This window comes from Rhinatrema bivittatum, chromosome 2, assembly GCF_901001135.1.
Source record: "Rhinatrema bivittatum chromosome 2, aRhiBiv1.1, whole genome shotgun sequence".
Taxonomy (NCBI): Eukaryota; Metazoa; Chordata; class Amphibia; order Gymnophiona; family Rhinatrematidae; genus Rhinatrema; species Rhinatrema bivittatum.
In genome coordinates, this window is record NC_042616.1 from 261,629,191 (window position 1) to 261,648,723 (window position 19,533).

Here is a 19,533-nt window from a genome sequence, read left to right on the forward strand (position 1 = left end):
TCCAGGCCAGGGAGGACACAGCATTTGCGAGGGCAGTCCTACATGGTCCTCAGGCAGCCTCCCACCCGGGCTGGGAGTAAAGCTTTTGTACATCCCATTCGTTCTGAGTCCATCTGGCTACACGCCAGGAAATGTTGAGATTACTTACCTGATAATCTCCTTTTCCTTAGTGTAGACAGATGGACTCAGCATCCCGCCCAGGCTGCCAGTATACATGGGGTTCACCGATTCAAGGTAGGCCATGTCATTTTCTTACTTAAGAGCGTCCACTTTGCCAGGTGTCGACGCCTTCCGGTTGTGAATGCTGGTGGTCTCCACTCCTATCAATCGGTCAGGGGAATCCTGTTTCACTAATTTCATTGATCGTCAGTACATCCATAACAGCTTTTGCAAGGAAGATTACTGAGTTGCTACGCTTCCTGTGGGGGTATATATACCCGTGCTGATGTCAGATCCGTCTCCAACTGCTAGCATGAGCATACTATACCCATTCGTTCTGAGTCCATCTGTCTACACTAAGGAAAAGGAGATTATCAGGTAAGTAATCTCAACATTGGTGATACAAAGGAACTTCATACTATCAGCAATCTATCTCCCAGGCAAGGACAACATCATAGCAAACACTCTCAGCCGTCATCTTTTACCTCACGAATAGTTCATACATCCTGCAATTGTACAAAACCTTTTTCAAAGATGGGGATCTCCACTAGTAGACCTTTTCTCAGTGTAGTGCAATCACATTGTTCCAAAAGACCATCCTTTGAGGCATATGCATTTCTCCTTCAATGGACCAAGGGACTCGTGCATGCTTTTCCTCCACTAATCTCCAAGACTTTGATAAGGATAAGAAACAAAGAGAAAATAATACTCAAAGCACCTTTTTGGTCTCGCCAAATACGGTAGCTTCAGAGATTAGTAGTCATTCTACCTATTCAACTTTCAGTAGTTCCAAATCTCTTAACACAACTCTAATCATCCCAATCTCCAGGCCTTGACACTAACGGCATAGATATTGAGAGCAAAGGAATAATGAATTTACTATTTTTAACAGAAGTAATGTTATTTTAGCAGCTATAAAACCTGCTAACTAGAAGTTCTTATAATTTTAACTAGAGAAGGTTTTCCTTATTCCATAGTCAATGAAGATCCATTTACATGTTCAGTTTCATCATTGCTTCAATATCTCTTACACATGTTCAACTCAGGTTTGAAAACATCCTCTAAGAATTTAAGTACAATAGCAGATTACCATCACCAACTGCAGGGTGTGCTTCTATATGAAGTACCAATAGTTTCAAGATTTTTAAAAGGTTTACTTCATCTGAAACCTCCTATAAAATCTCCTTCTACACACCTAATGTAACCTCCATTTGAACTGTTGGCAACTATGGAAATAAAATGCATATCATAGAAATTCATTTTTCTCACAGCAGTAATGTTGACAAGATGAAAAAACAAACCAGAACCATAGCCAGGCAATTTTGCACCTATGGCCAAGTGAAAAAGTGCACCCTCACCCTTCACAGTGCATGACAAGTTGGGAGACCATTATTTTTTATTTAAACCACTATTTGTAATTTATAAGCAGACACAACTTTGACCTTGATCATAAAAGTGTGACACTTAGGTCTGAATGGATATGATCCATAAGCCCTACTCATCTGCTTAGTAATCTCTACCTTGTTAAGCAGAAGGAGTTGAAAAGGCGTGTGTGCCTAGGTCAGAGTGGCGTTAGTGGCATTCACTGGCTCTTTTAGCAACTGTTATGAAATTTTAGGAAATGGATATCTTTTGGGTTTAAGTCCTGTGATGTTTACAGTTAGACATTACATAAACTATTTTAAACAAGTAATTTTGAATGTTATAAAAATATTTGATTTTAAAGAACATTAATAGAAATATATGAATATTGTAAAAACCATTTGAAAAGTCAGTTAAAGTAGTGGGCTTTGGCATGATTAAATTGTAAGCCAAGTGCCCCTATATCACTGTTAAAGGCCATCGGCTTTAATGAGCATGCCTTTTTCCCTTCTGTTAAATTATAGGATGCTTAATTCTATTGAATTAAGAGAATGTGTGATTTTTTTAATTAAATTTAATTAGGTTCTAGATCTCAGCAAATTTAATTAGGTTCTAGATATCAGCAAATTCCTTCAACTATTAGGCGCATTGTGATGTGCACAAAATCCTGCCAAAAATATACTCAGATTGTTTGTGGCAAACCTGCTATATCATAACAGCACTAATCCCCAGGATTCACACAACAGTTCTATCTATGAAAAGGCAACACTGCAAATATTACTGTAGGCTCTAGAACACCAATACACCTCCTACTGGGAAACAGAATGAACCAGACTTCAACAGATCACTAATAGAATACCTCACATTGAGCTTATCATTGGAAGAGACCTCAGTCACCTACATCGGAGGAATTATTAAAACGTCTAGACGGGACGTGTCTTTTATATCGCCTTACAGCTCTGAAATACCACCGTCTTGCCAAGTTCCATCGGGTTTGGGATGCCTACATTACCTGGCGACCATTGATTTTCACACCTAGTTGAGAGGATTGCTATTCTTTGTTGAACTTTTTGATCTTTTTGTTTTTCATACCTGCATCGACCTTGAACTTTGACAAGTTATGCTAGCTTGGATTCTTCCTTTATCCTGGACAAGACATGTTGAGGGGGGGGGGAGGGGGGTGGGAAGGTTCTAAAGTTTCTAAAATTGTATTTGCTGTAGGACACTATGCTCATTTTATTGTACTTTGTGTCTATGTATTACCTTTGGCTTTTGGTGGTGTGCAATGTATTTTCCTGCTATTGGATTGTATCTACAGCAATAAAAATCTTTAATTAAAAAAAAAAAAGAATACCTCACATTGGTCACGCACAAACAGACTCTCACCAACTACAGAATAAGTGACTACAGACTTGAAATAGAAACATGCTGACAAAAATTGGACTGATAACGTTTGAGGTCTGGTCACCTTGAAACTCTTGTGGCTAAGTGAAGGTAAGATGCAAGCACTCTCTCCCTTTTTATTCCCATCCCCAGTATGAACCTCAGCATTTGTCACCTTCCCAACCTCCTCCCCAGGCTAGATTCCAGCGCTTTCCTGTACTACTCCATGCTCCCCAGGATGGGCCCAACCATCTCCTCCCCAATCGCTAGATGCACTCCAGCATTTCCTCCTTCACACCCTACCCACATCTGGACAAATCCCAGCAGTTTCCCCTTCCCACTAAAACCCTCCTTGGGCTGAACCACAGCATTCTTCCCCTTCTCCTCTTTCCCCCACCAAGGTTGAATAAAAGCATTCTCCCCTTCCTTAGCATCTGTCCCCACCTCTCCTTCAGCTGCTTAACTGAGCAAACATCATGGGACCCATGGCTGAAACTTGAGAGAGGATCCCTAATCACAGATCACCTCATTTTCCCCATGGACTGTTCTTTACTTCTGTCCCTCTTACTCAATCTCCCTCCCCCCAGCCCCTTATCCTCTCCTCTTCTTTCCCCTCCCCGTCATCGGCCATTTCCTGGATCCTCTCCTCTAACTTGCCCTCCTCTCCATCCAGATCTTGTCCTCTGCATTCCCCCACCTTCCTGGACCTTTTCCTCTTGTCTATTCCCCCCCTTCACCCCAATTCTTAGAACTTCTGTTCTTTCTCTCCCCCCACTCACTCCAGCCCAGCCTATTTTCAAGTCTGTCCAGCCTTTCACCTTACTTTATATGGCTGTTTGCTCAGCTAAAAGATATCCGTTGGCAAGTGGCCACTATTCTGTGCTCTTCTGGACAGGTTGGGCAGTTGCTTTGGTTACCAGTCCTAATGCTGGCGCTCGGTGGGGATCTGTTTCACAGCTGCATAGTACTTCCTTGTATATCTGTATGTTCCACGAGCAAGTTCAGACCTCTAGGGTCAGCACTTCTGCTGCTGGCCTCATGAGATCAGCAACAGAAGTGCTGGCCCCAGAGGTTTGAATCTGTGAGCAGTGCTAGAAGAGAGTGCTGTGTAGGGATAGAGACAATTTTCATAATTCCTCCTCCTGGTTGGCCAGCCAAGGGGAAGGAGGATGAGGGGAAGAGGAGAGTAAAGCATTATGGAGTAGTGGGAAGAGAGAGAAAACCTCAAGTGGGCAGAACTGGGGTCATGCTTATCCTGCATTGCCAGCCTTCAGTTTGGATAAGAGCTGCATGTAGGGGGGCCAGTGTCACAGCACCCCTAGAACAGTAGCGCCTATGGCCAAGGCCATATTGGCCATAGGCATACACTACAGTTTTGAAGCAAACTACTAGTAACCTACCAACCGTATTCACAGATCTTCCCAAACAGTTATTCTTAGAAGTCATCCAAAATTTCTACCAAAAATAGTTTCTCAGTTTCATTTAAATAAAGCCATTAATATTCCTCTGTTCTTTCTTAGACCACTTCATCTTCAGCGGAACAGAATCATCATACATTAGATTGTAGAAAAGCTTTACTTTTTTATTTAAACAGAATGAAATCCTTCAGAAAGTCAATATAATTACATGTTTCTTATAAAGGAGACTCAGTTTAAAAGTAGTCTTTATCTTCATGGCTTTCTCAGGATATTTCCTTTTGCTATGTAAAGCAAAGGTCCCTTGTCCATAAAATATCTTGGCACATCAATTAAGAGAAACTGTTTCTTCAGTAGCTCATTTAAACCAAGCATCATTAAAAGAAATTTGTAAAGCTGCTATATGGTCCAGCAATCGCACATTTATATGAAGCATTAATATTTAGAATAAGAATCATGCAATGATGATAATTTTGGCCAAGTGAACCACTTCAAAAAAATGAAGCAGATTTGTTAGGCAAGATTTCCCTTGAGTAAATCCATGTTGACTGTGTCCCATTAAACCATGTCTTTCTATATGCTCTATGATTTTGATCTTTAGAATAGTTTCCACTATTTTTCCCAGCACTGAAGTCAGGCTCACTGGTCTATAGTTTCCCAGATTGCCCCTGGAGCCCTTTTTAAATATTGGGGTTACATTGGCCACCCTCCAGTCTTCAGGTACAATGGATGATTTTAATGATAGATTACACATTTTAACTAATAGATCAGAAATTTCATTTTTGAGTTTCTTCAGTACCCTAGCATGCATACCATCCGGTCCAGGTGATTTGCTACTCTTTAGTTTGTCAATCTGGCCTACTACATCTTCTAGGTTCACAGTGATTTGGTTCAGTTCGTCTTACTCATCACCCTTGAAAACATCTCCGGAAATGGTATCTCCCCCAACATCCTCATTAGTAAACATGGAAGCAAAGAATTAATTTAGTCTTTCTACAATGGCCTTATCTTCCCTAAGAGCCCCTTTAACCCCTCAGTCATCTAACGGTCCAACAGACTCCCTCACAGGTTTCTTGCTTCGGATATATTTTAAAAAGTTTTTATTATGAGTTTTTGCCTCTACGACCAAATTTATTTCAAATTCTTTCTTCGCCTGTCTTATCAATGTTTTACACTTAGCTTGACAATGCTTATGCTTTATCTTATTTTCTTCAGATGGATCCTTCTTCCAATTTTTGAAGGATATTTTTTTGGCTAAAATAGCCTCTTTCACCTCACTTTTAACCATGCCGGTAATCGTTTTGCCTTCCTTCCACATTTCTTAATGCATGGAATACAACTGGACTGCGCATCTAGGATTGTATTTTTAAACAATGTCCATGCCTGTTGAACACTTTTAACCTTTCCAGCTGCACCTTTCAGTTTTTTTCTATTTTCCTCATTTTATCAAAGTTTCCCTTTTGGAAATTTAGTGATAGAGCTGTAACATAACATAGAAACATATAGAAATGACGGCAGAAGAAGACCAAAAGGCCCATCCAGTCTGCCCAGCAAGCTTCACACTTTTTTTTTCTTCTCATACTTATCTGTTTCTCTTGGCTCTTAGTAACCTTTTGGTTCTATTTCCCTTCCACCCCCACCATTAATGCAGAGAGCAGTGTTGGAACTGCATCTAAGTGAAATATCTAGCTTAATTAGTTAGGGGTAGTAACCGCCACAATAAGCAAGCTACACCAATGCTTATTTGTTTACCCAGACTATGTAATTCAGTCCTTGTTGGTTGTTGTCTGTATATAGATCCACTTTTCTTCATTCCCCTGCCGTTGAAGCAGAGAGCTATGCTGGATATGCGTGAAGTATCTGTCTTCCCTCCCCTGCCGTTGAAGCAGAGAGCTATGCTGGATATGCATTGAAAGTGAAGTATCAGGCTTATTTGGTTTGGGGTAGTAACCGCCGTAACAAGCAAGCTACTCCCCGCTTTTTTGTAAATGCAAATCCTTTTTTCCACATTTCCTCTTGCCGTTGAAGCTTAGAGCAATGTTGGAGTCGCATTAACCATGTGTATGTTTATTGAATAAGGGTATTATCTCCAGGTAGTAGCCATCATTCCCGCAAGCCACCCACTCTTCATTCACGTCCTCTAGACTTTATGGATCCACGGTGTTTATCCCACGCCCCTTTGAAGTCCTTCACAGTTCTGGTCTTCACCACTTCCTCCGGAAGGGCATTCCAGGCATCCACCACCCTCTCTGTGAAGAAATACTTCCTGACATTGGTTCTGAGCCTTCCTCCCTGGAGCTTCAAATCGTGACCTCTGGTTCTGTTGATTTTTTTCCGACGGAAAAGGTTTGTCGTCTTTGGATCAGTAAAACCTTTCAAGTATCTGAAAGTCTGTATCATATCACCTCTGCTCCTCCTTTCCTCCAGGGTGTACATATTTAGATTCTTCAATCTCTCCTCATAAGTCATTTGATGAAGACCCTCCACCTTTTTGGTTGCCCTTCTCTGGACCGCCTCCATCTTGTCTCTGTCTCTTTGGCGATACGGTCTCCAGTACTGAACACAGTACGCCAGGTGAGGCCTCACTAAGGACCTGTACAAGGGGATAATCTCTTCCCTTTTCTTACTCTATATTCCTCTCTCTATGCAGCCCAGCATTCTTCTGGCTTTATCTATCGCCTTGTCAAATTGTTTCGCTGACTTCAGATCATTAGACACTATCACCCCAAGGTCTCTCTCCTGCTCCGTGCACATCAGCCTTTCTCCCCCCATCGAATACAGTTCATTCGGATTTCCACTCCCCATATGCATGACTCTGCACTTCTTGGCATTGAATCTCAGCTGCCATATCTTCGACCACTCTTCCAGCTTCCTTAAATCCCATCTCATTCTCTCCACTCCTTCCGGCGTGTCCACTCTGTTGCAGAACTTAGTGTCATCCGCAAAAAGACAAACCTTACCTTCTATCCACAATGTCGCTCACAAAGATATTGAACAGGACCGGTCCCAACACCAATCCTTGCGGTACACCACTTAAAACCGCTCTCTCTTCAGAGAGAGTTCCATTTACCATCACACATTGTCTTCTGTCCGTCAACCAGTTTGCAATCCAGGCCACCACCTCGGCACTCACTCCTAAGCTTCTCATTTTATTCACCAGTCTCCTATGTGGAACTGTATCAAACGCTTTGCTGAAATCCAAGTAGATGACATCGAGTGCTCTTCCTTAATCCAATTCCTTGGTTACCCAGTCAAAAAAGTCAATCAGATTTGTCTGACAGGATCTTCCCCTGGTGAATCCATGCTGCCTCTGGTCCAGCAATTCTCCCGACTGTAGGTTTACTTATTGTCCCCTTCCAGTTATTAGTTTAAATTTGATCATTTTATGATCACTATTGCCAAGTAGCTCCACCACAGTTACCTCTCTCACCAAATCCTGTGTTCCACTAAGAATTAAATCTAAAATAGCTCCCTCTTTCGTTGGTTCCTGAACCAATTGCTCCATGAAGCAGTCATTTATGACATCTAGGAACTTTATATCTCTAGCAAGTCCTGATGTTACCTTCACCCAGTCAATATTGGGCTATTTAATGTAAAAGGAAAATTCTTCAAGAGTCTGTTTTTTCATGAATGGAGGACTATTTTAAATATAAAGCAAAAAAAAGTTTATAAAAATATTTTTGAAAGCATTAAAATTTAAAGAAGGTGAATGATTGAAAAGACCGGTTGGTGTCTTTGAAAAGAAGTCACACAACGTCAGACTTGCTGACACCTTCTTAAGCTACTATTAAAAAATTGCTTGAGTTCCACTTTGTTATTTTTTTATTTTGTTTTTGGTAATTGAAATCTCCCATTATTATTGCACTGCCAAATTGGTTAGCTTCCCTGATTTCTCTTAGCATTTCATCATCTGTCTGACCATTTTGTCCAGGTGAACGGTAGTATACGCCTATCACTATACTCTTACCCAACCCACCTGGGATTTCTACCCATATAGATTCTACTCAGCATTTAGTCTCTTGTATGATCTTTATCCTGTTGGACTCTCTACCCTCCCGGACATAAAGCGCCACACCCCCACCAAGTTGATCCTCCCTATCATTGCAATATAATTTGTACCCTGATATAGCAATGTCCCATTGGTTATCCTCCTTCCACCAGGTCTCTGTGATGCCAATTATGTCAATCTCATCATTTACTGCTGTACACTCTAACTCTCCCATCTTACTTCTTAGACTTCTGGCATTGGCATACAGACGTTTCAAAGTGTGTTTTTTTGTTTGTATTAACAACTTGCTTTTTAGTTCTTAGGGATAATTTGGAAATCTTTAGCTCAGGTGATTTTTTACATATAGGCACATGGACTACGTTTGCTTTTATTGGAACCTCTCTGTCAGGATGCCCTAACTCTCCTGTTTCATTAGTATCCTTCAAGGATACATTTCTCTGAACCATGCACTGCTGAGTGACTGTTGGCTTTCCCCTTTGTTCTACTTTAAAAGCTGCTCTATCTCCTTTTTAAAGGTTAGTGCCAACAGCTTGGTTCCACTCTGGTTAAGGTGGAACCCATCCTTTCGGAAAAGTCTCCCCCTTCCCCAAAGGTTTCCCCAGTTCCTTACAAAACTGAATCCCTCTTCCCTACACCATTCTCTCATCCATGCATTGAAACTCTGGAGCTCTGCCTGCCTCTGGGGACTTGCACGTGGAACAGGAAGCATTTCATAGAATGCCATCCTGGAGATTCTGGATTTCAGCTTTCTACCTAAAATCTTAAATATGGCTTTCAGAACCTCTCTCCCACTGATGAGCCTTCTGTCTCTCATCAGGGCCCCATAGGATTGGTGTTATCAAAGCTGTTTTCATCCAAACTGGCATATTTACACAGATTTCAAGTGGATGGTGAGATGCTGGAAACCACCTGGTTAATTGGGATGGTCCTTTTAATTGCACACAAGCTTGGTCAAGTCAGTGTCTAGTGATAAAAGCCATTTAAGTAAGAATGCTCAGTTTATCTAGCTCTTATAGGTGGTGTTCTCAGGTCAGCTTGACTTTCACTTGCAAACTGCAAGAAGTATCACATGGCTTCCAAGTTGTGTGACTTGGCATGCATTCAGTTTAGTTCAGAGTTCCACACAGTTCCATATTCAGGGTGACCGGCTAGTCCCTATGGTCCTACTGGAAAGTTGACTACGTCGCTAAAACTCTGAAATTAACTGGGGGACTCACAAGATAGTGTGCGTACATGTGAGAATCACCACACATGCTCAGTAAACTTTTCACTGAGCTCAGAGAGATGGGTCTGTTCAGTGCCATTGGATGACATCACCCACGTGTTACGGTTAATTCATCCTGCTGTCTATGGAGAACCCTGTTTACAGGTAAACAAACTTGCTTTTTTGAACTTTTCACTTGTATTACATATAATGTTTGTGATATTTAGTATGGAATATGGTAATATTCTGTCACCACATTTGTCTTTTTTTTACTTGAAGGTTGATAGTGATTCTATTGGAATAAAATTGGAATTTGATGACGAATTTTGTACAATGCCAGCAAATGGTGGAGCTGATGACTCTCAAAACACAACTGTGCTGAAAACTCCAAAACCCAAGCGGGTGAAAAAAGAACCCGGTATGTGACTTTCAAAGCATGAAAAGCTTAAGTTCAGAAACTCACACCTCATGTTTGTAGAAATGATAATTTTAAATTGGAGATCCAGGGTCAGTGCTTTTTGAACATAAGATATGCTATGTTAGGTCAGACGAAAAGTCCCTGGTGCCCAGCATCATGCCTCTGACAGTGGCAAGTCTGGGTCAGAAGTACCCAGTATACCAAAAGAGTTAATCAGTTCCTTGTTGTGTACTCCCAAGCATAAGCAGTGGCTTTTCCAAATTTACATGGCTAATTGTTTCTCTGAGGACAAGTAGAATGGCAGTCCTCAGAAGTGGGTGGCCTCATCAGAAAGAGTCTGGCACAGAACATTTATCTCAAAGTTTCTAGAAATTTGGCATGCCACATTGGACATGTGCAGCATGCCATACTGCCCTGTGGCCATGTAGGGTTCCCTTCAGTCTTCTCTTTTCCATGGAGCCCACCAGTCACGGGTCTTTGCTCTCCTGCTTCCTTGGGATCCATCAGTATACTGACAGGGCAGATATTGGTCATTGCGAGATCCCATGGTCATCTTTTTCTCTCTTAGCATTCCCTAGGTAGGTTTTTCAATCATTTCTGTAAGTTTTGGGGGTTTTTTTTCCCCCGGATGTTCACGTGGTGTGCTGGTACTGGGTGCACTGAGGTGGAATTGACTGCTTATCGGTCATCGAGGTTTTTCATTTCGCTTTTCTGGTTTTTCTTTCAATTCCTTGAATGGAAAAGTCTGCCAGCAGCTTCAACAGGCGTCCCCTTTGCAAAAAGGTCATGTCTGTCATAGATCCCCATGATAGATGTGTCTTGTGCCAGGGTTCCAGCCACTTATGTTATAAGAAAACTGTTTAATATGATGTAATTTATTAATACTTTATCCAATCCAACACCATATATATGGAAAATTTTTTATGATGTGAGTAGAGACCTCATATATGGTAAAGTGGAGTCAACTTATTATTTGCTCTCACTTGTGTTTGAAAATGGTTCTTACTTAATGAACCCCGCAATTTAACAGGTACATCAAGTTACCACATTTAACTTTCTATAATCACCGGTCTCAAAATCTCACATTCCCTGTACGTACCCGGATCAGTCCAGACACCTGGGTTTTGCCTCCGCACCAGTAGATGAAGACAGAGCAAGACCTGTCGGGTTCAGCCATATATAGCAGGGTGCCCCCCCCCCACAGCCTCTCAGTCTTACTCTGACTCCAGCAGATGGTGCAGGCGCAGAAGCCACAGCCTCTGGGATCCCTACGGGATAAAAGTTTTGTACTTTGTCAGTGTTAGTTAGGATCCTGCCCGGTTTTTGTTTTTGTTTTTGTTCTTAGGTTGTTAAAAAAAAAAAAAAAGGTTATATTAGAAGTAGTCTGTCCCTCGTCGTGGGAGCCTCCCAGGGGGGTGGAAGGTTCTGAGGGGACCATCCCCCCCTGGTTGAGGCCGCTGCTAAGGGTCGAGGACCCAGCCGTCTTCAGGTTAGCAGCGAGGGGTTGACACCGGGGAGCCCGGTTCACTCACCCCTATTGGAGCAGAGGTCCAGTACCAGGGACAGCTCTGCTTTCCTTCTCAGCTCACAAAACAAAGACAGTAATTAACTTACAGTTCAGCATTATTTGCCTTCTCTAGGCTTCCTTCTCTTCCCTGTGCCCTCTCTACCTTCCTAGGCCTAGCAAGTTATACTCCTTTCCTAGGGACCTCCACCGAGGACCAGGATTTCTTGCTGTATCTGGTTTAAGGTAGGCTGGGCCAGATCTCTGGGAGCCGATCCTTTAAAGTGTTCTGATGTTTTCTCCTGTATACCCCTTCATGTACCCTCCCCCTCAGCTCAAACTCTCAGGTTGAACGCTTACACTTACTAGGGTATACCCCTGAGAAAACAGATGTTCATGTTTTCCTTTTCCATCCTATGCTGGGGCTGTCTAACCTGTCTGGGTTTCCCCTTCTCCACCCAACCTGGGGAGTCAGTTAAGAGTTCATGGGTTGTCCACATTCTCAGTAAGTTCCTCTACTTTATCTTCTTTACCATTGGTTAACCCCACAATAATCTGGATCCACAGAGTCTTAAAGTGGGGATAATTGTGCCTTAGAACCTCTAGGTAGGGGAGCTCGGGAAGCACTCTCATCTCTGCCCTGGCCTCTGCTGCCTTAGTCATCAGTTCCACCTGGCAGGTGGGGTATTATTTGCTGATCAAGTGAATCTCGCCTTCTCAAGTTGACATAAAGTCTCTGAGTTAACTTCTTAATGAGTGTCTTGCCACATCCTAAATCTATCAAGGCTCGAACAGGACAGACACCCAATTCAACTGAGATTATAAAAATCCCCCACAGGGACCATCTGCCAAGTTATAATTCTGTATCTTCACAAATGTACCTGCCCATTTGCATTCTCATTCTTCATTCTCATGTTGGAGACTATCCTTATTAATGTGCTCTTTCGCTCCACAATGGGAGCAGGCCTGCGGGACTTGCTTCATTTGATTTCAACAGTTCCTACAAAAAGGGTTCATCGTTCCCTTCCTTCATTTGAATGTGCTGTCCCTTCACCCTTCACCAGTTTGCGCTCCCATTCTAAATCCTCAAGCCATAAGGAGTCCTCGTCAGTATGTTCTCTGTCTTTACAGTAGGTGCATGCTGCCAGGGGTTGTTCCACTTTAACTTTATCATTTCCTAGAAAGGGTTCTTTTTCTTTGTATTAGGGGCAACACTCTTCCTCATGTCTATTCCCAGCACAAAGTGAGGAAAAGGAAAAAAAAAAAAAGTCCAGACCCTTGCTGCTCAAGTGGGCACAGGTATCTCAGAGACTCCCTTTTCTCTCTGACTTTCCAAACTATCCTGCTTTAACAGTCTCCTGTGTCAGTGTATGCTTTAGCCTCTAGTGCTGGCTGAGTTACCAAGTTAACCTCTATGGCCTCTCCTCCTTAGAATTGGCAGTCTCTGGCCAAATGCCCTCTCCTTCCATAGTTGAAACAAACTAAGGAGCCTAGTGGCTGTGCCCTGGGTATGAAGATAGAGCTATCCTGCTCTGGGGACAGTCGTTGGGATCCAGTACTCTTTACCATGCTAGATAGCCTGTGCAGGTTTTCTTGCCAACATCTGCACTAATTTGGGATCAATTGATGGAAGGCTTACGCCACTTCCAGTACTTTCTCCAGGGTGAACCCTGGGTGTTAACACACCTAAGGTCCAACCTGTCCAGGAATTGCTTCAGGAAGACCTGATTGGCCATCTTGAGTCCTGCCTTTGCCTCTGGCTGTATCCACTTCCATCCAGCATCTTTCACCCGATGGAAGAGACTGTGTGGAGTTTTCCCTGGTTATATGGACTCCTTCGGAACAGTTGCCAATATGTTTCCAAAATGTAACCTGCACTTTCCAGGATGGCAGTTTTGACATCAGAATAATAGCCTCTCCCATCAGGACTGGCAGCTTGAAAGACTGCTTGGTGTTTTTCCAGTAAGTACATTTTCCAGGTACGTGGTCAAGGTAGCTTCTGGCCAGCCAATCATGCAGATAGTTCTTTCATAATTTTTCAAAGAAATATCTGGGTCTTCCCTGCTTTTTCTTAAGCAAAACAGTAGATGAAGGACTTAGCTGCATTATGGCAGTTTGCATTAGTTGAACTAACTGTGTCAGCATCCCCTGTTGCTGGGTAAACTGTTTGAGTAGGGTTTGAACCCATCTCTGGAATTACCGCTGTCTTTCAGTGAGAGGGTCTGTACTACTCGCTACATGTCAGCTTACTGTGCTCTGGTAGCAAGGTTTTTTTGGAAGCTCTGTCCTGTTCCAGAACAACCCCATAATATACAACCCCCCAAAAAACCTGCCTGTTCAGCTGTAACTCACTAAATATAAATCTCTAAATCCAGACGGAGCTACGCTCCTTAGTCTGCTGTGGATTAAATGTTCGGCCACGGTTGCAGCGAGGCTGCAGAAGAAGAGATAAGAAAAATTGTACCCCCTTTTATTTCTGTTTGGGTGGTTTTCTGCAATATGAGTGGTCTTGAAGTAGCCAGACAACAGACTCAGGCTGGATTCTGGCAACTCTGTTATATATTTCTTTATTAATAAGAATGAGAACAGAAACTACCCTGCTTTCCTTTGCAGTTCACAAAACAAAGACAATAATTAACTTATAGTTAAGCAGTACTCATCTTCTCTAGGCTTCCTTCTCTCCCCTGGGCCTTGTCTCCCTTACTGATTCTTGCTAATTATACTTCTTTCCTAGGGACCTCCACCCAGGACCAGGATTCCCTGCTGTATTGAGTTTAAGATGGACTGGGCCAGGTCTCTGGATCCAGTCCTTTAAGGTGTTCTAGAGTTTTCTTCTATATACCCCTTCACACTTCCTCAGAAGCAGCATGATTACTTCTAGTCACTGGTGAATAAGGAGATGAAGTGTGTAAAATACATGGTCATGTCAACTTTTGTGGTTTTCGGAATATTGAGCATGTCTGCCTTGGTGATTGGCACTTGCAGGCTCACTTGGCTGCAGGCCTCACATCTTAGACTTCAGACTGGATGTCCAAGAAACGCTCACTGATGCACCGTGCACTGGAGAGAATCTCTTTGGAGATAGATTAAGGAAAACGGGAGCCCAGATTGAAGAACGCTGTACATAACTTCAGCAACTCTCTATGGCCACTCCAGGACCACCCTTCTCAGCCAGGAGGTACCCAATCATGGGACCGAGATGACACCTATCAGCTGAGGAACTGTTTTCCTCTGCCCCCTCAGTTCCATCAAGAGCAGGATCCTTGTCCCCTCCCTAGGCAACATATAGCCCCCAAGCCATTTCCAGCACTCCAGGCAAAACGTGGGGCGGGGTTTTGACTGGATCAGGAGCATAGCCCCAATCTCAGTAGCCATGTCTGATGACCGTTCATTTGGGGAGAGGCTGAGATTTTATATAAACCATTGGCCCATTAAACTTCTGACACTTGAGAAATCAGCATAATAAGAAAGAGGCATAGATTACACCTATTGGATATCCCTCCAAACCATACACCATGCCGGACTTGGGGAATATTTCAGCATCAGGAACTGCTACAAATGGAGTTCTCCTCCCTCTTGGAAACTGTCTGAACCCCTTCATTAGGGGAAAGAGGGTGGGTATTTTACTCCAAGTATTTCCTGATCCCAAAGGAAATAGAAAGATGTCATCCCATCCTAGACCTAAGGGCCTTGAACAAGTTTCTGAAGAGGGACATGTTCAAGACTGTTTCCATAGGCACCTTAAGTCCTTTTCTTGAAAAAAGTGATTGGCTAAACTCTCTTGATCTGAAGGATGCTTACACCCACCTAGATATATTTACATGTCACAGAAAAATCTCAGATTTGTAGTAGGGTATCACCACCTCCAATAGCATATGCTGTCTTTTGGCCTAGTGTCTGCTCCACATGTTTCACAAAATGTTTTGCCATGGTGGCGATGCACCTAGGCAAACTGGGAGTGCATGTGCTCCCCTACCTGGATGATGGGTTGGTCAAGAGCACATTTAGGCATGTGCCACAGAATCAGCAGAACCATCCGAGCGTTGTAATTATTAGGGTTCATGATCAACCTCCCCGAGTTCCACTTGGGGCTGTCATCTCAGTTGGAGTTTATAGGAGCACTGCTAGACACAAATCAGGCAAGAGCCTTCCTCCCACAGCAGAGGTTTATCTTGTTGATATCCATAGTGAAGAGGATTCAAGTGTATTAGAAGGCATCAGCATGGGACATGTTGATGTTGCTGAGCCTCATAGCATCAACGGTGCATATTACTCTCTTGGCACATCTTTATATGAGAGAAGAGCCCAATGGATCTTTAGATCACAGTGCATCCAGGCAATGCAGTATCTTTGAGATGGTATCCGCATCCCTCAGCCGCTCAAGTACTCAGAGTTCAATATTCAAAGCACATTCAGTGCTATTTAGCCAGATAAGCAGGTATGCAGCTAAGTAGCCGGCTGCTGAATATGCACCCATGTTCAGTGGCCGTCGCTCAGCAAATAAGTCCTTTAGGGCTAAAATGTTAGCTGCATAAGTTGTGGGCGGATTGAGGCAGAGCAAGTTAGCTGTATAGCTTATGCGGCTAACTGCCAATATTTGGACTTAGCTGCTTAAGTTGTATGGCTAAAGTAGATGTACCATAGAGCAGATCTAAACTTAGCCGGTTAGACTTATCCAGCTAAGCGCTCAGCTATAATCATATACTCAGTGGCATAGCTGTGCCACTGAATATGCATCGCAACTTAGCCGGATAAGTTCTAATTGGCTAAGTTACTTAACTGGACAGTTTTGAATATTGACCCCTCCCTGTCTTGGTGGCTGATTAATTCTCACAGGACAAGCAGGATGGTAGTCCTCATATATGGGTGACATCATCAGGATGGAGCCCAATCACGGAAAACTTTTGTCAAAGTTTCTAGAACTTTGTCTGGCATCTACTGGGCATGCCCAGCATAGCACCAACCCTGCATCCAGCAGGGGTTTCCGCACAGCAGTAGCCACGTGGGTTAAGGAGCTCTTCAGATATTCCTGACAGGAATTTTCCTCACGGAACTTCTTCAAGAAAATTAAAAAATGTTTACCCCACAGGGGTCCCCCTATTGATAACTTTACTCCGCGGTTGAACGGTAAGTTTTTTACCTAATTGAGGTCAATTCCTGTCAGGTTTTTCCCTCGCGGCCTACTGGCCATCGACCGCGCCACAGCTAAATTTTGTTGAGGCCATGGCGTCGGGTTTCCGTCAGTGCCCTGAATGCACTCGAACTATGTCCATCATTGACCCTCATACGGTCTGCGTGATGTGTTTGGGGTCCGACCATGATGTCCTTACTTGCACCAAATGTGCCCTAATGACACCAAAAGGTCGCAAGGCTCGGCTCGAGAAGATGGAACTTCTCTTTCGGTCTAAAACCCTGACTCCATTGTTAGCTTCGATGTCGTCCGAACCAGTACCATCTACTTCTCGCCAGCACCGTGAAATCGCTGCTGCCCGACCAGCTTCGACGACTCCATGGTTGTAGATTCCTTCTGTCTCTCCACGGGAGACGGACCAGGGAGAGCATCATGAAAAACGTCGACTCCGCCATCGAAAAGTTCAGGCCACTGATACAGGCAAGCCCTTGGCATTGACGTCGGCTGAGCCACCGACAAAGAAAATCCCGTCCACAAAAGGCCCCATCCTCTTCTGTGTCTCGGTCACTGAGGCATTCCCCACCTGGACAGGTGCCGGGACCCGCGACTCCACTGTCACCGGTGGACCTCCGGCTACGCCAGTGCTGCCTCCTCCGGAACCGGGGCTCCACGCCAGGTTTCCGCGAGGAATTGGATAGGATGATCCAAGAGGCCATCGGGAAAGCACTCCAGGGGTTCAAACCTTCATCGATACCAGTGCCGGTTCCTGAGCCGGTCACCAACCCGATACCAATGGTTTTTGCACCACTGCTGGCCAGAATGGACGCTTTAATTGGTGCTTTTCCACCGGTGAATCCAAGGGAACTGGTGGCCCCAATTCCTTCCACAGAGATACCCTTATCGTCAGATGAAGAAGAAACACCGATCTCCATTCTGCCTTCTGGAGTGCTGCCACCGACGCGTCCATCGATGTCACCAATTTCATAGATGCCTCCATCGATGCCTTTGGTGCCATCTCCGATACCATCGATGCCTTCGGTGCCTAGGCCTGGACCTTCAGGATTAGCACCGTTTCTCCCATCTGATGATCCCATGGTAGCTGGTGACGAGCCTTATGATCCCTGGACTGATGTCACGTCTCAGGACACTGATGATCTACCTTCACAGCCCTCTCCTCCTGATGAAAGAAGACGTTCTCCTCCAGAGGACTTGTCTTTCATTAATTTTATAAAGGAGATGTCTGAAACAATTCCTTTTCAACTTCAGTCAGAAGAGGACTCCAGGCACAAGATGCTGGAAGTACTCGAATTCATTGATGCGCCTAAATCATGTCTATTCCAGTACATGAGATCCTTATCGATCTATTGAAAAGAAATTCGGAGCATCCAGGTTCTGTACCACCTGTCAATCGCAAGACAGATGATACTTACTTAGTTCTGTCTGCTCCTGGTTTTCAATGATCTCAGCTAGATCATCACTCAGTGGTTGTGGAATCAGCAAAGAGCAAGACGGTCCAAACCTCACTCCTCTATACTTCCAGGAAAAGAACACAAGTCCCTGAACGCATTGGGCAGACGTGTTTTTCATGGTTCAATGCTAATTTCTCGCATTGCATCCTACCAATTGTACATGACACAGTCCAATAGGAACCTGTTCATAAAGATTCAAGACTTTGCTGAATCTCTACCGGAACAGTTTCAGGACCAGCTTCATACCCTTGCTCAAAAAGGTCTAGATGCTGGCAAATATGAGGTCCGTGCTGCATACAACATCTTTGACACTGCCTCTAGAGTCTCTGCAGCAGGAATAAGTGCAAGAAGTTGGGCCTGGCTCAAGTCTTCAGACCTCAGACCGGAAGTACAGGATAGTTTAGCTGACTTACCCTGTGCTGGGGATAATCTTTTCGGAGAAAAGATTCAAGAAACAGTGACGCAGCTCAAGGACCACCGTGAGACTCTCCGCCAACTTTCTTTAGTACCTTCTGTTACTCTTCCTCTTCCAAGAGATCTCTCAGAAGATACTCCAAGAGGCCTGCGTACAAACCAAGGAGATATTACCCTCCGGCTTCCAGAGGTCGTCCCTCCAGGCCCTACCAAAAAGGCCAATCCAGACAACCTTGGTCCCAAAAGACACAGCCAGCCCCTCAGCCGGGCCCAGCATCTGGATTTTGACTCCTTCCTGGAGAGCAGTGCCCTGCCTCCTCTCCCTTCCATACCCGTAGGAGGTTGATTGTACCATTTCACCAGCATGTGGCACACAATCACGATAGATCAGTGGGTACTAGCTGTAGTGACTCAAGGTTACCACCTCAACTTCCTCATCGTTCCCAAAAAAGTCAGGGGGCGTTCGCCCAATACTGGACCTTCGCGCCTTAAACAAATACCTACAAAGAGAGAAGTTTAAGATGGTGACCTTGGGCTCTCTACTTCCCCTTCTGCAAAGGGAAGACTGGCTCTGCTCTCTAGACCTTCAGGACGCATACACGCACATCTTAATCACTCTGTCACATTGCAGATTCCTGCGGTTCCTAATAGGCCCAAAGCACTTCCAGTATCGAGTGTTGCCATTCGCCCTAGCATCTGCTCCATGAGTCTTCACCAAGTGTCTCATCGTGGTAGCAGCCTATCTCAGGACTCAAGGTGTCCATGTCTTCCCCTATCTCGACGATTGGTTGATCAGGGCTCTCACTCATCAAACTGTGCTGATGTCCCTACGTCTCACTTTGCACACCCTGATCTCCCTAGGGTTCCTCATAAACTATCCGAAATCCAGGCTAGTTCCATCTCAAACCCTGTTCATAAGGGCCGACTTGGTCACTTTAAAAGTGAAAGCCTTCCTACCCCAGGATTGGGCTCTCACTCTCGCTTCTCTGGCCCACCAACTGCAGTCTCGACAACACTCAACTGCACGTCACTTTCTGATCTTACTGGGTCAAATGGCCTCCTCGG

The 19,533-nt window shown here is 44.1% G+C and overlaps 1 protein-coding gene across 1 annotated transcript in view; it reads left to right on the forward strand.

Annotated features, from left to right (window-relative positions):
* Window positions 1-19,533, forward strand: part of TOP2B (DNA topoisomerase II beta) — a 777,593-nt gene that overhangs the window by 675,052 nt on the left and 83,008 nt on the right. The window contains 1 exon segment of the mRNA XM_029589448.1: window positions 9,812-9,950. Coding sequence (XP_029445308.1) covers window positions 9,812-9,950 — 139 coding nt within the window.